Consider the following 16,637-nt stretch of genomic DNA (forward strand, 5'->3'; position numbering starts at 1 on the left):
TCACTCTCTCTCTCTCTCCACTTCCTTTTACTTTATTGTTTTTTTTCTTTTTTTTTTTAAACTTGTGGGCCCCACTTAGTTTGGGGACCCACCAACAACCTGCAGCGTCCAGTGGAATTGTGATTCTGATGGCATCGATTACTGCATTTTTATGGAAGCTGAGAAGAAGACCAAGTGATCTTAACGAGATTTACAAATACATTTAATTTTGGGTTAAAATTGACATTTTTAACAATTATTGTACGGCAAGTGGGCAACCATCCCAACTCTTCATTTGGAATCTTGTTGCATAGTCTTTTAAGGTCATGAATATACTTTCCCCACCAAAGACATTCCCTTCTAACAGATATAGAGACTAACTATTGAAAAAGGATAAAAAGAAGGATTTGTCTATTTTGGGGAAAGTAGAAGCTGGTTCTTAGAGGACCTGTTTGGAATATGCTAACATTGTGGTTGTCATTTGTGCCGTACATGAAAGTGGTATCTAAAAGGTTGACCCCAAAACTTTTGATAATACAATAGGTTCCCCATGTGATTAAGGAAATGAATGATGACGTGGCGGCTGTTTAAAAGAGTGGTATTGTTTGGGCTAGGAATAACATAGTGGACTAGTGTTGGACATGTATAGAATCGGTAAGGCCCATGCAGTGCTAAGCTCATGGCACCAATAGAATCGGCCCGTCATAAAGATTGGATTAAATGTGAATTAAAAATGAGTTTTCCTTAATGACCAAAAAAAAATGAGTTTCCTTATGAATTTAAAGTTGTACAATGTTAAAATATTAATTCAATAATTAATAGAGATGGTTGTGGTTATTTTTAATTTTTATAGTCGTCGTTATTGTTACATGGTTACACCATTAGTGCATTATTGTTAATTTGTTATTGTTATTATTATTATTATTATTATCGTCGTCGTCGTCCTCGCAGTTGTTTTTTCTATGACTAACAAAATTTTAAAGAAAATATTTTAGACTTTTTAATTAAACTGTTTTTAAAAATGAGTAAGTAATCTAAATTTGTAGTGTTTTTTTTATTAGTGATATTGACATGTATGAAGGATAATATAGACTTTTTATAGAAATAAATTTTTTTTGCCATATTTGAAAATGATTTTTATGTTTGTTATATATATTTTTAACCTATTCTGATCCTTTAAAAACCTTAAAATACTTTTTTTACGATAGGAGCGTCTTTATAATATTCTACCATCTTTATGTATGTATGTAACTAAAAACAGACACTAAAAGAGGCAACACTCTTAAACAGCTAAAGACATCGGATAAAGGTTAGACGTAATTTACATATCAATATATAGGATATTTTGAAATGAGTAAAGTATCGTTTTTGTTCTTAACGTTTGGAGTAAGTCCATTTGTGTTCCTAACGTTTAAATCGTCTTATTTGTATCCCTAACATTTATAATAGTGATTTAATGTTATTCTGCTATTAATTATACTAACAAATAAGAGTCTCTTTTTCAATTATTTCTCATTTGGATGTATTCATTCTTAATTAGGTCTTATTTAGATGTGTTCGATTTTAATATTATATCCACTATTTGTGTTTAGATTCAATTATGTCATTAGAAAAGTGAATTATGTAAATGTTATAAGAATTAGTTTCAACTTTTGATAAGCTATTTTTCGGAGTGGATTATCGATTCTATCCCAAACATTTACCACTACAAGAATGTGGCCGATTAGCTACCACAAGAAGAGTCGTAAAATCATCGCTAATCTGACGCAAAATATAATTTGTGACGGATTAGCTACTGCCTAGCAACTAATGCTTTCCTCGCTAATTATAAGTCGCAGATCAGTGAGGCAAACACAACAGTCGCTAATTAATCGGAAAGTTTTTTAGCTACCGAATAGATAGTCGCAAATCCATCACTAAAATAAAAGCTAATTCCATAGAAGAAATAGACTAAACAAGAGTCACTAATTAACGACAAACTTTACTGCAGCAAACTCATCGCTAAATGCAAGCTAACTTCGTAGACAAAATAGAGTGCATAGTTGACGCTAATTAGCGAAGAATTTTTCCGAACCTAACTCGTCGTTAATTGGCCGCTAATATAAGTGCTAATCTGTCACATTTTATAACAAATCTATAGCTAATTTTTAAAAATCTTTAATCAAATTTGTAAAAATGTTGTCGCTAAACCAAAACTATTCGAAATGAGAAAATATAATTATTAAATAGTTGCTAATTTACTAAGAAATAACATATAATCAATTAATTGCATTATTATCACAAAATATCATTACAAATTTTTTTAAAACTAATAACAAATTAGTTATCTATAGGTAACTAGTGTGATTGTAGCCCTTCAAAATATTAATAAACAAATTATTGGAAATTGTTTAGTTTTTAATAAAATTACTAATTCTTCATAACTTTTAAATGAATAACACTTTTGTACGAAGTCAATTATAATTCTTCTAAAGCAAGAATAGTTTTCCTTTATCCAAATCACAAAGAACCTTTACATCATTTAAACAGTCCCAATTCCCAATAATCTAAACAATCCAATATGTTAGAGCACCTACAATAGTGAATTCCTCTTTTACTTTTTTCTGACACATAGGAACTCTAACCATTGGAGGAGAGAAGAAATAAATAATTAAATAATAATTAATTTAGTAAAAATTATAATAATTAATTATATTAAATAATTATATATATTTAAGTAATAATTTATATTAATTATTTAAATAATAATTAATTAAATTAAATAATTAAATTTTTATTTAATTAATGATTTATATTAATTATTTATATAATAATTAATATTAAATATTATTTATATTATTATATTAAATTATAATTAATTAAATTTACTTACATTAAAAAGTAAATTTAATTTTTACACCTTACAAAATAATTCTTAGTTGAGTTAGTTATTTTTATTTATAAAATTTAAAATGCTAACGATATTATTAAAATTAGCAGTTGTAAACACAAAATTATAAATTAGTGTAATCCCGAATTATATATTGTGTATTATTGTTATATATGAATTTATTTAATATTAATATTTTTTAATAGTGAATTAAATATCTTTTAATAGTTAATTATTTTAAATTTTATAAATTTAAATAATATTATTAAAAAAATCAATTACATTAATTTTAAGTATTTTAATTAATTAATTAAGTGGGACCACAATAGGGATTAAACTTAGTTCCTCCTAATGGAGAAGAGAGAGATGCTTTGAGTTCCTATTTACCGTTTATGACGCAAAAACTGATGTGGAGTTACTTTTTATGACAGGTGGACCATAAATAGGGATTGAGATGAGTTCCCTATTGGAGATGGTCTTATGCACCTAAAACTCTTCACTAGCAGATCCAATAATCTCGGCTTTGTCCTTTCCACTAGCAAACTTTTTAGGCAATAAATTCTGGTGAATATTCGGCATGCAATAGGTATAAATCAACATCATTTGCTTCTATTTAGTAAGGACATCATAATTTAAAGCTATTAGCTTCGATTTACATGTGAATCAGAAGTTACATGTAATTTGAACCTTATGAATTCAATTTATTATGTGTTTGTCTAATTCAAATTTATTTAATTCGATTTATATAGAAATGCAAATGGAAATTTTGACGTAGCCTTTTATGATTTGGGAGATTCACGTAATTTTGGCAAGTAATTGATTTATTAAGATTTTTTGTCCTTAATTTAAGTATAATACTAAAATTATTATGTTATTATTATAAGTAACAATCAAGATAGAAAATTTACAAATATTTATAAATTTGTTTATTTTTTTCAATCTTATTTAATTTGAAGTTGATATAAAAATTTAAATTTAAAGAATTATTTTTCTCGCATAAATTTGATTGCTAAAAATGTTTTTTCTTTTAATTTTATATTTAATATCTTAAATCATCTTTAGTTTTATTATATTTTTAACTATTAGGCCCACTTGATTACTTGATAGTTCAACTAAAAAAAGAGCTTCTTGGGCCTAGCAAAGATAATTCTACTATATCGTTGGGCTTCCCTTGTAATTTAACTAAGGCCCAGTTGACTACTTAATAGTTCAACTAAAAAAAAGAGCTTCTTTTAACCGAAACTAATTACCAAAAAAACACCAACGTATATCATTAAAATGTCAAAAAACACATTGGAACCCTTCTTTGTTAACAAAGCCAGGTTTTGATTCTGTTAAAATGATACACACAAATTACCATCAACAGTAACAAAGTTAAGTAGTACAACATTAACAAAGTGAAGTTGTAAAGTTCGTTCTTCGTTGTGCCCACATCATATACATAAGATAACACTATGCTAGTCATAGTCTCAAAATTCTCCTGTAGTGATGCGCCTACCATGGACAACTGTTTGATAAGGGCCTGCTTGGTTGCTGTAGTCCTCTAGCAGCAATTCTGCAAATGCATAAGAAAATTGGGAAAACAAGAAAGTCAACCTCAATCCAACTGCAGAAAAATTGGAGAAACAAGAAACTCAACTTCAATCCAACAATGTGATCTTTTCTTCAATTCAACACATCATACCAATTTTAGGAAAAGACTTTTCAAGCAATTCAACGAATAACCTAAAGGGAAATTACACAAGTAACAAAGTCACAGGGAAGTCAGCCTTCTTTAACTATCAGCTCTATCTAATATTGAACTAGATTTCCTTAAAAACCCCAACCTTATCTATACTCCTACAGATATAACTACAAATAAAGTTATAAAATAAACATGCAAATACTAAAGGACTTGCACAGAGGATTTGTAACAATTCTATCTCTTTCTACATAAGTCTATATAAGAATTGGTAGAACTCAAATACTTTAGCCGCTATATATGTATGGTACAGAGTTTTATCACATACATATGTAATCATAGTTCAAAAGATAATGACAGACTCTGAATACAGTTGTTGTAAAACATAACATCTTTAGTATGTCCGAAATACATTTCATGCAACAAATAATTTGGAATCATAGTACAAAAGAGTCATAACATGCAACTGTCAATAACTAATTATCACTTAGAACATTATGTTTGGGCAGGAACAGATAAAAGCTTGTTGCCTACTATTGAGTATCCAACTAAATATTAATACTTATACAGAAGTCAGAAAAAATGATAAAAAAGAACCTTTTATATCCAACTTTTTCTAATATATCAGCTTTTGAATTGATATATTAGTGAATTTTCAATTTCAATGACAATAGTAATGAAACAATCCCTTCATCTAATTTTTTTAATAACAATATAAAGCTGTAGGACTTGTGCAACTTGTCCCATTTGGCTATCATTAGGCTTTGGTGTGTATAATTGTGGAATGAGCAACCACAGAGAACGGATTGAAATTCAATCAATAATAAAACAGTAATGTAAAATAAGGTAATACCTCTTCAAACTCATTTAAAAGCTCAGATCATTGTACTCCATCTGTTGTGAAGCCTCGGCTTCTTGTGATTCGTCCATGTTGTGCAATGATCCAAAAGCATCTAATTCATGCGTGGTGTCGTCACCATTCCCGGTTGCGCATCTGCGAGCATTATGGCCAGCCTTGCCACACTTTCTGCAACGTTGGACACGCCGGTACCTCCCACGAGTCGTCACAACATGACGACCACACCCTTTATGTCTGGCTCTTGGAGGATCGTGTATTGACGCATCATCGCCCCCGCCCTCAGCAGTGGTCGCCAACCTTTTTCGGATCTTTTCTCTTAACGCGTCTCGTTCATTAGCTATTTTGGTCTTCACCTCGAAGTAATCCTCAAAGTTACTACAAGAAAGCTTTACCAGTTCTCTACAGTCATCGAGCATTGCCGCATGCATACTCATATAGGCTGCATCAGGAATCTCTCCACTAAAAACATGGTTATTTATCGGTGGTTGTTTTGCCTTCTTTGTCCAACGACCCAGTATAAGACTACCTGGAATAACAACCATGTTAAGTCTAACAAGCACACCAACTATGTGGACACAGGGGATTCCAAAAGATTCCATGCGCAGGCAAGAGCATCTGAATTCATCATCTATCTCCCCCCACGAAACGTTCCATGATCTACCTTGGCAATACATGGCCACCTCAAACAATGTACACGTGCTTGTCTTCTTCGAAGAAACTATTCTGACATTGCTAGCTAGTAATAGCACCTCCCGAAATAAGACAAAGACCTCTCGTGTGTATACTGCTGCTGCAAACCGCTCTAACTCCTCCAATCTTGTTTTCACAACTGGTTCTCCATAAGCAGATTTGTAATCAGCAACCACTAATCTCCTACGCATGAACTCTAAATACTGTTGGAAATGCTCAATAAATTCCCTCAAGTTGTAGCCGTTGTGTATAAACTTCCCTATCTGCATATTTAGCGCCTCACACCTTGATGTTGTCTTGAGCCCGGCAAAGAACTTACCCCTAATGTGGGCATTTGACCACATATGTTTCTTTTCATACATATCCTTGACCCATGAATTTTGTTGCAACCCAAATTCTTCAACTGCATCATTCCATATATCTTCAAAGTCATCGACCTCTAAATCCCCCATTAAACAAAGACGAAACTTGGTCATAAACCGTGGAATACCTACTCGAGCGGTCGCATTGCGTAGCAAGTGCCAGCTGTACAATCTATGATGTGCTTCTGGAAATACAGCTTTGATCGCACTCTTCATGGCTTGATCACCGTCGGTAATAACGGACTTAGGAGCCTTTCCTTTCATGGCCTCCAGAAATGCCCGAAGCAACCACACATAGCTTTCCTCCCCTTCCTTTGAGAGAACTGCGCATCCAAACACAACAGTGCGCATGTGGTGATCCACGCCAGAGAATATCACAAGGGGACATTTGTACTTATTCCTCCCGTACGTTGCATCAAACCCCATAACATCTCCGAAAACATTGAAATCATACTGACTTGCACCATCACACCAAAATATATTGTGGAGCCTCCGTTGTTCATCCAACGAATACTTCCAAAACATACAGGGGTCACGCCTCTTCAACATTTGTAAATACTTGAGTGCATTATCCGTGTCGCTTGCTCCAGCTCTTCTTTGCTTCTCAATTGCATTATAGATGTCTTTCACCTGAAACCCAACCATCTCGAATCCACCACTTTGATTTGCAAAAGCCCGAAATATTGTCGGAACTCGAAGGCCAGAGCTTCTCATAGTATTAAATCTGGTGTAAATCCCCCGTTTTTATTGCCCGGTGAGACCGCATCATTCCCCTGAACCTGGCCTCCAACATGTCATGGTTATGTTCATCGGAGAAGAAGTCAACATACCATCTCCCGTTCCTCGAGTCAACATGAACTTTTATCCGCGCATTACACCCGCATCGCGTTACTGGTCTAGGATCCATCTTCCTATCATTTCTGTGAACATGCTTTGCATCTCGTTCACCTTGTCGCGAGCATACAAAAATTTGCCATATAATGTCACCCTCCGATCCTGCCTTCTTGCAGCGCCCTACCTTCGACCGGCGTATGGAAAACCCCTTAATTCGACCGTACTCGTTATAGAAGTCGTAAGCAGTTTTCAAATCGACAAACTCTATCATCATAATCTCCTCAGCTCGCAACACATCAAAATCAATTGCACCAAACGAACCTATTCCGTCGAGAAAGATGACATCTCTTTGATCGTCTGACTGACTAGCACCAATCGGAACGGATTCTGTTTCTGCAACAAAGGTCTCATTTTCTATCGGGTCCTCTTCCACCTGAAACAATCCATTACCATAGCAATACATAGTTGATGCCAAGAGGTTGTCCTAAAAAATACTCTTATTTTATTTTCCATCAAGATTACGATGATATGCTTACCCTTGGAGTGACATTCTCCTGAAAATTAGATGAAACCTCCTCGGTCCCCTCCATTGTTACTCGCCAAATCCCAAACCGCTAATAAATCGGAAACGAAAAAACCCGAGGATAAGAAAACAAAGACGAGACATCATAAATTGATCTAACCAATCTTATGCCTGGTCAATTCTATTTTTTTTTATAGAAGGAATGGAGAAGACGTTGGAGCCATCATCACGAAGCACAAGTGGTTATGTTACTTAAGACTGTCTACAAAACAAATATGACTTATCAACTAAGAATAACATAGGTAAGAAGTTTCATTTTGATACAAATTCAAAATTAGAAATGAAAGGAACATAAGGGGATTTTCTTTGCTTGCCTTTTTTTTTTTATAAGAATGACATAGACAAAACAATATAATAGCTACAATTTTGTTTTCCTTTTCTTTATTCTCCTTTTTTTCCAGCATGGTTCATATCTTGTTGCTAATGGGGGCTCCAAAGAACCATCCCCTCTTTACACACACACACACAACAAAAAGAAAAACAACTCACGTATACAAACTAGAAATATTTTTATCCAAAACAAACAATCAGAGGAAGCCAGCAGAAATAATATTTTTATCCACACATTACTGAGGATGGGTAGGTTGAAATACTGAAGTAAAAAACAATGTGAAACCTGTTAGGTCTTCAAATCAACATTCACCCAGTCTTGACAAACATATAATCTTGCTGTAGTGATGTCACAATGAAGCCATGTGCCCTACTATTTACTTTACCAGGTTCACTTAGTGCAGCTCAAATAGCTTCTTTGATGTGCAACTGTACCTCAATGAAGCCCAAGTCAATAAATATGGTAATGTCAATAAAAAGTAAAGTAAACACCCACAATAAGTGCATAACTAAAAATATATATTCTTTATGAACCGTTTTTATGTTCAATTAAACTTAAGGAACTACTTATTCTAATGAAATAAGTAACTGACAATGTGAACATAAGCAATACGAAAGAAATAAAAGCAAATCATTGCAGATTACACATATAAGCCTAATATATGAAGGGATTAATTACTTTAAAGACATATACGTGTTTCTTGTCATTGGAGATTTCGCACACTTCCTTAAAAAATTACAACCTTTTAAGCAAATCTTTCAATAAAATGACATATGCAAGGGCGGTCACAATTATCTTAATTGATTTCAAAGGGATACATGAAAAAGAAAAAAAATGAAAGACGACTACAAAATTCTGACTATGCTTAACCTGTCGCTAGCAGTGCAATCAGAAATACATAAGCAAAAACATGAAGAAATTCAAGGCATAGAATATGTTTAATCTGCACTCATAAATTGTGCACCTTTAGAAACTCATGATTTATTGAATGCCAACAGCATACTCACAAGCTATAAACTTGATATTTTAGAAAAATATGATCACTAATGAGATAACAAATATTTAATGTTTAAAAGCTATAAACTTGATATTATAGTAATTTTTTATTCATAACATTTGATTTAAAAAATATCTTTAATTATTATTTTAGTATAAAATAGTTTTACATTAAAAATAATAACACCTCTTGTACTATTCTTTTTCTTTGAAAAGAATGAGACTATTTAAAGATTTTTTATTTTCAAATGCACATTTATTAAATCAATGCGAGCAAAATAGAATCAAGTGAATATTGAATCACCTTATATACCTAGTGAAGATTTTCATAATTATGTTTACAGTCAAATACTCCATCCAATAAAGATAGAAATCATGACAGATATTAATTTTTTTCAGGTGTGGGTTTACCTCAGAGTTGTATTATCATCCTCATCCTTGGCACTTGTCTATGGAGTGTATTGGCTGGTTGATGCCGGTGAGTAACCAGGTCGACTTGGCGAGTATTCCATTGAAGCACTACAAATGATGAAACAGAATGACAAAATTAATAGACATGCCCAGATATTTGGCAACTAGAATAATGATATATCTATAGATGCATACCTGAATTGTGGAGAAGTTAGGCTGAAATCCAGACTTGTAAAATGCAAAAATGTGAATTAGTCAAACAATAGAAGAAATGCAACCTCTTGCAATTTTAGCAACACATAAAAAAGCAAGAAAAGAAAGAAAGAAAGAAAGATATAGAAAACATTTGTACTGTTGTTCTTAACTTACCTGCTTGGACTAAATGTTGGGCTGGATGGAGAATAAGTTGGTGATGAGGGGCTGCAAAATAATATGGCACATAGTTATTTGGAGTGAAGAACTATAACAAAACAAGTGTGCAGTTGAGAACTAAAGTCACTGGACCATTTTCAACTACCCAAAAAGCTACTATTGAGAACCAAGGTTAAGGCTCATCCTCATTTTAGTGTTGGCAAGTTCCATTTCTGCATCCATTAGCAAAGTTCAACAATCAAAAGAATCCAAAGAATGACTCACCTATAGTATGGTGATGTGGGACTATACTCTGCACATAATCGACTGTAATAAGGGGAAGTAGGACTATAGCTTGGGAATGTAGCTCTGTTTAAATAAATAAACAAATAATTTTTATTCCCCAAGCCAACATTTTGCATAAACCCTTCACTATTTTTTCCCCCTTTAATTTTCCTTACAGAAGCAGAAGAGTGTAACAAATTTCTTAGTTACCACTTATCAATATTGAAAAGTATGTTCAAAATATCTCAGCTTGCACTGCTATGAAAGGGTAAGCCTCGCCTTAACCAAAGAAATCTACAACACTTCAACTCAGTATCACATTTCAACACAAAATTCACTTTACAACCCATTAAAACCGTGAAAAACAACCCCATGACACGTCTGTTTGCTCCAACAAAGGAAAGAAACTTAGCAACGTGAAACATATGGCACTCATTCAAAATTAGGGGTTGTTGTTATAGGGTTCCCCAATTCCTACCTCAAACATTCATACAGCAAAAAACTGCACTAACCTCATAGATCTGAATCGTTGGATCTGGTGAATGGAAGGCAGAACAAAGAGATGTTGATATGAGTGTGCTGAGATTCGACCCTACTGCGTCAGATCAAGTGGCCGAAGATACTCCTTTCTTGTAGCTCAGTCGAAGCCATTTCTCTCTGCAGCTGTTGTTTCTTCTTGTTCGATGGTATATGCCTCTTCACACGACGTCGTTTTGCTCGTTTCAAGTGTTTACAGTACTCATCTAAATCATCAGCAAATTTATCTCTAAACACTTTTCTAAACACAACTTTTGAACTAAATTAATATTTATAAATCAACCCCTATAACTTTTTTATTTTATAAAACCTCCCAGGTCCTTAGAGGACCACATTATTCTTTCCCCATAGTAGAACCGTCCAAGAAGGATTTGTCTATTTTGGGGAAAGTAGAAGCTGGTTCTTAGAGGACCTGTTTGGAATATGCTAACATTGTGGTTGTCATTTGTGCCGTACATGAAAGTGGTATCTAAAAGGTTGACCCCAAAACTTTTGATAATACAATAGGTTCCCCATGTGATTAAGGAAATGAATGATGACGTGGCGGCTGTTTAAAAGAGTGGTATTGTTTGGGCTAGGAATAACATAGTGGACTAGTGTTGGACATGTATAGAATCGGTAAGGCCCATGCAGTGCTAAGCTCATGGCACCCAATAGAATCGGCCCGTCATAAAGATTGGATTAAATGTGAATTAAAAATGAGTTTTCCTTAATGACCAAAAAAAAAATGAGTTTCCTTATGAATTTAAAGTTGTACAATGTTAAAATATTAATTCAATAATTAATAGAGATGGTTGTGGTTATTTTTAATTTTTATAGTCGTCGTTATTGTTACATGGTTACACCATTAGTGCATTATTGTTAATTTGTTATTGTTATTATTATTATTATTATTATCGTCGTCGTCGTCCTCGCAGTTGTTTTTTCTATGACTAACAAAATTTTAAAGAAAATATTTTAGACTTTTTAATTAAACTGTTTTTAAAAATGAGTAAGTAATCTAAATTTGTAGTGTTTTTTTTATTAGTGATATTGACATGTATGAAGGATAATATAGACTTTTTATAGAAATAAATTTTTTTTGCCATATTTGAAAATGATTTTTATGTTTGTTATATATATTTTTAACCTATTCTGATCCTTTAAAAACCTTAAAATACTTTTTTTACGATAGGAGCGTCTTCATAATATTCTGCCATCTTTATGTATGTATGTAACTAAAAACAGACACTAAAAGAGGCAACACTCTTAAACAGCTAAAGACATCGGATAAAGGTTAGACGTAATTTACATATCAATATATAGGATATTTTGAAATGAGTAAAGTATCGTTTTTGTTCTTAACGTTTGGAGTAAGTCCATTTGTGTTCCTAATATTAAAAAATATTAATATTCTAAAATATTAATATTTAAATATTACATCACACATCACACATGTAAAAATTTTATCTATTTCTTAATTATTGCCAAAATTTAAATTCGAATACAACATACAGCATATAAAAAAAGTAACATATTTGATTACTCAACCAAACCAAAGTCCTAGTTGCGGTGTTCCTTTAAATATGACATTGAAAATTGATTTCCAAAAGCATTACTCTTTTATGAAATTTTTGGTTTGTTAGTGGCTATCATGTTGTGAATAAAAAAAAAAAAAACACTGTACTCGAACTGAAATTGACAAATTGTTTTTTCTCACCATCATTGGAGTTGCAAGGGTGATTATTCTCCAATTCAACTAGGTAACTAGGTATCTTTTAAAAGTGGTACAATATTCAGCTTTTTATTACAATAATTTAAAAAATAAATAAAATAAACACATCTAAAAATTATAAATAGATTTAGTGTTTTTTTAAAATTAAATATACATTTAAAATACAAACTAAATAAAACTGAAATTTAAAATTTCTATTTTAAATTTAATATATTTAATTATTAATATATTACGATTTAAATATACATATAAAAATCAAATTAGTTAAAATCAAAATTCATTTTTCTATGTTGTGAAATACTCATAAACTCGTGTTGGCGCTGCTATTTCTTAGTCTATAAATACAAGCAGGCAGCCTCGGTATCAATTCCTTGATTCCTCTTCTCATTAACCCTTTTTTTTTTAGGTTTACAGTGCTTTTTACTTTTTTTCTTCTCATAGATATTTTATTCTATTTTTTTCTTTCTTCATTTTTTTTCTTTGTCATTTTAAGTTTTATTATGTTATTTTTTTATTTTTTTCATCACTTTTAAAATGCATTCTTATAATTTTATATGTGTTTATATTGTTTATTATGTTTTTGTGTACATATATAAATTTATATTTTAATTTTGGATGTGTTTATATTGTTTATTATGTTCTTATGTATATATATAAACTTTTTTACATGAGTTTTGGATGTGTTATAAAATATTTAGAGTGCATTCTTATAATTTTAGATGTGTATTTAAATTCAATTGTTTCTGTTTTTAATATATAATTTAGAACTACAATCACAATAATTTAGATGTGTTAATACATAATTTTAAATATGTTTATGTTGTTTATTTAATTTTAGATGTGTTTTTGACATGAGTTTTGAGTCTGTTTATGTTATTTTTTATTTTTTTTCTCTATTTAGAAAAGGTAACATAATTTTGGATGTGTTTATGTTGTTCTTGTTTTATTTTTTTTCTAATTAATTAAAGGTAACATAATTGTTTTTTTTTATTAATTAAAGGCAATATAAATTTGAATGTGTTTGTATTTAATTGGACCAGCTGAGCTTATAATGATATTCTAGTTTTAGATGTGTAGATAAAATACTAATGAGTTTTTTTATATGAAGCAGAAAAACTTTACTATATGAGAGAATAATATGGTCTCCACGAAAGAGAAAGAAAAAGAGTGTAAAGAGATTGGTGAAGATGACGTTATGAGAGAGGGAGAAAATAAAAGAAATGCTTTATTATAGTGATAAGAAGTTAGAGATTTTTTAGTTGATAAAGTTTAAATTGAAAGTGATTCCTTAAAAATAGAAAATATGATTAATTAAAAAATTAAAATAATAAAATATTAGATTTAAAGGCCGAGTAAAGACTGAATTTTATTGTAGTAGCATTTTTCATTATTCTCATATATTACAACTGACACAATATGTAAAATATAATTATTGTTATTAAAAATTGACAATTTAAACTTTAAAATTTGAATGTGTATGATTAACTTTAAAATATTTGATAATTTAAATTTTTGATAAGATATAAATTAATAAAATTCAAATGACAATAGTTTGAGATGTGTTATTGGATTAAAAAATAAATTCAACTTGTACCAATCGTTTGATTAAAATTGAATTTATTTGAAAAATAAAAATTAAGTCGATAAAATAAAATAATAAAAAATTAGATTATTTTTATTCTTTAAATCCATCCAAATTATACTACAAACATGATTTTTAATGATATGGTGTTCTGACATTATAAACGAGATATATGCAAACATAATTTTTCACCCGTCTTGTTTGTAAATAATATATAAACAAAAAAATTATGTTGTTCACAAAAATAAATTAATATATTAATAATACTATATTTATTTTTTGAAAAAATCTTTTAATTTTAATTCTTATAAAAAATTCTAATTTTTGTTTAATATTTTTATAAAAATATTTAAATTGACACAAACTATATTTTTGCCATAAAATTGATACATTGGACCACTCATATTTTTGCCACATTGCCACTAAATTCTTTGAGGATACTTTGGTACTTTTGCATAATTACAAGAAATAAATTTCTATTCAGAAAAAATATATATATATTTTTTATCAAAATCAATCCTGAATGTCTTATTCAAAGGAAAGTTGCCGTAGACACAAAAGTCCCAAATGAAAGGCTGGCATAGAAACCAATCCAATTGCCCAGCTCCATCAGTGCCCACATTTTGTGTTAGTCCATTAGAAAAACAAAAATAAAACAAGCCCTCATTAAGAATTAATTGACTCTACTCATTATTTTGGTATTCTTCAACTAATAAATTTGTGCAATTTAAAATAACTTTTGTTATTAAATTTATATTCTGTGATATTCATCTAAAATTTATGTGTGTTTTTTTTTTAACTAAAATTTATGCACCTTATAAGTATCTACATATGGTTACTTGATCTGAAAGCAACAAGCATAACAGCAAGAAGCCATGAAAACTGTACAATTGTTCAAGGTATCTCCCTCTTCATTGGGATCACAAAATTCTTTACCTTCTTCAACTTCTCTTCCTCTAACCTTCTTTGACATACTATGGCTAAGGTTGCCACCAGTTCAGCGAGTTTTCTTCTATGAATTCCCTCACCAACCCTCACTCTTCTATGATACCCTTCTTCCCAAACTCAAACACTCTCTTTCTCTTGCACTTGCTTACTATTTCCCTCTTGCTGGAATCCTCAATTGGCCTCATGATTCCAAAAAGCCCATCATCACCTACAACGTTGGTGACACTCTCTCACTTATTGTAGCTGAATCTGATGCTGATTTCAACCATCTTTCAGGATCTGACCTTTGTGAAGCCTCAGAGGTTCACCATCTTGTTCCTGAATTGTCCATTTCCGATGATCAAGCCACTGTCTTGGCCTTACAAGTTACCCTTTTTACAAACCATGGATTCTCCATTGGAGTCACATCACACCATGCTGTTCTTGATGGAAAAACCTCAACATCCTTCATCAAATCTTGGGCTTATCTCTGCAACAAGCTAGGAGATTCATCATCATCACCTTGTGATGATTTGCCTCCTGAATTGAGTCCTTTCTTGGACAGAGAAATTGTGGAAGATCCCAAAGGACTTGAAGCAAAATATCTGAGTGATTGGTTAAAGCAAGGTGGACCCAACAACAGAAGCATCAAGGTTTGGAATCTTCAAGGTCCACAAGATTCAATAAGGGGTTTGTTCCATTTATCTAGATCAAACATTGAAAGCCTCAGAAAATTAGTGGTGTCAAAGAAGAAAGAGACTATGAATGATCTTCACCTGTCAAGTTGTGATATCTCTTGCATATACTATTGTTTGCAAAGCTAAAGCTGAGAAAGTTAATACCAATAGAGTCTTTGTGGGTTTGAACGTTGATTGCAGATCAAGATTGGATCCTCCTCTTCCTCCAACTTACTTTGGAAACTGTATTGGTGCAAGATTAGCGGTTGCTGAAACAAAAGGATTGTTGGGTGAAGATGGAATAGCTGTTGCCATTGAATCACTGAGTAATGCATTGGAGACTTTGAAGGATGGTGTGCTGAGTGGTGCAGAGAATTGGTCATCACTTTTGCATGATGGTTTGCATGATGATAAGTTTATGAGTGCTGCTGGGACACCAAGGTTTGAGGTTTATGGCAATGATTTTGGGTGGGGAAAGCCAAAGAAGGTGGAGATGGTGTCTATTGATAGAACTGGTGCATTTTGTTTCTCAGATAGCAGCAATGGTGATGGTTTTGAGATTGGTTTGGTGTCCAACAAAGAATCCATGGATACCTTTGCTTCTCTCTTTCTCCAAGGACTTGCATAATTTTAAATGTTTTACTATTGTCTTCAATTCTTTCTTCTATTTATCTTCTTCATGCAATAAAATTTGTAATATGTTATTTATTTGCACCTATTATCTAAAATGTTGAATAAAAAAAGTAAGTTTTAATTCACTATATACCCATAATATTTCATACAACTATGTTATATGTTAAAATTAGCTATTGATATAAAATATATAAAAATATAAATACGTATGTATTGAAAATAAATTAAATAATATATATATTTATACATAAATACATTAGTAGTTAATTTTAATAATTAATTTTAATATATAAATAATATTTTTATTTTTTATAATAAATTATGGAAGCTAAGGTG

At 31.3% G+C, this 16,637-nt stretch overlaps 3 protein-coding genes across 3 annotated transcripts; 1 reads left to right on the plus strand and 2 right to left on the minus strand.

Moving 5' to 3' along the window:
* Nucleotides 1–5,396: 5,396 nt before the first annotated feature.
* On the minus strand, nt 5,397–7,154 carry LOC107486257 (protein FAR1-RELATED SEQUENCE 5-like). Its single transcript, XM_016106808.1, has one exon. The coding sequence runs from the start codon at nt 7,152–7,154 to the stop codon at nt 5,397–5,399; it is 1,758 nt and encodes a 585-aa protein (XP_015962294.1).
* Nucleotides 7,155–7,158: 4 nt separating this feature from the next.
* On the minus strand, nt 7,159–7,864 carry LOC107486256 (protein FAR1-RELATED SEQUENCE 5-like). Its single transcript, XM_016106807.1, has 2 exons — nt 7,811–7,864; nt 7,159–7,707 (listed from the first exon to the last, which is right to left on the minus strand). The coding sequence occupies exons 1-2, from the start codon at nt 7,862–7,864 to the stop codon at nt 7,159–7,161; spliced, it is 603 nt and encodes a 200-aa protein (XP_015962293.1).
* A 7,022-nt stretch (nt 7,865–14,886) lies between these two features.
* Nucleotides 14,887–16,429, plus strand: LOC107486620 (malonyl-CoA:anthocyanidin 5-O-glucoside-6''-O-malonyltransferase). Its single transcript, XM_052260039.1, is given in 2 exon segments — nt 14,887–15,775; nt 15,777–16,429. Coding segments are annotated over 2 exon segments (1,356 nt in total). The 5' UTR covers nt 14,887–14,939; the 3' UTR covers nt 16,297–16,429.
* The last annotated feature ends 208 nt before the right edge of the window (nt 16,430–16,637 follow it).

Source organism: Arachis duranensis, chromosome 4 (genome assembly GCF_000817695.3).
Source record: "Arachis duranensis cultivar V14167 chromosome 4, aradu.V14167.gnm2.J7QH, whole genome shotgun sequence".
Taxonomy (NCBI): Eukaryota; Viridiplantae; Streptophyta; class Magnoliopsida; order Fabales; family Fabaceae; genus Arachis; species Arachis duranensis.

Bases quoted from the DNA above. Each gene is read 5' to 3' on its own strand.
- LOC107486257 (XM_016106808.1), bottom strand. From the start codon at position 7,154: ATGAGAAGCTCTGGCCTTCGAGTTCCGACAATATTTCGGGCTTTTGCA.
- LOC107486256 (XM_016106807.1), bottom strand. From the start codon at position 7,864: ATGGAGGGGACCGAGGAGGTTTCATCTAATTTTCAGGAGAATGTCACT. The intron at 7,708-7,810 runs GTAAGCATATCA...GGATTGTTTCAG, and splicing joins AGGAGAATGTCACTCCAAGG to GTGGAAGAGGACCCGATAGA.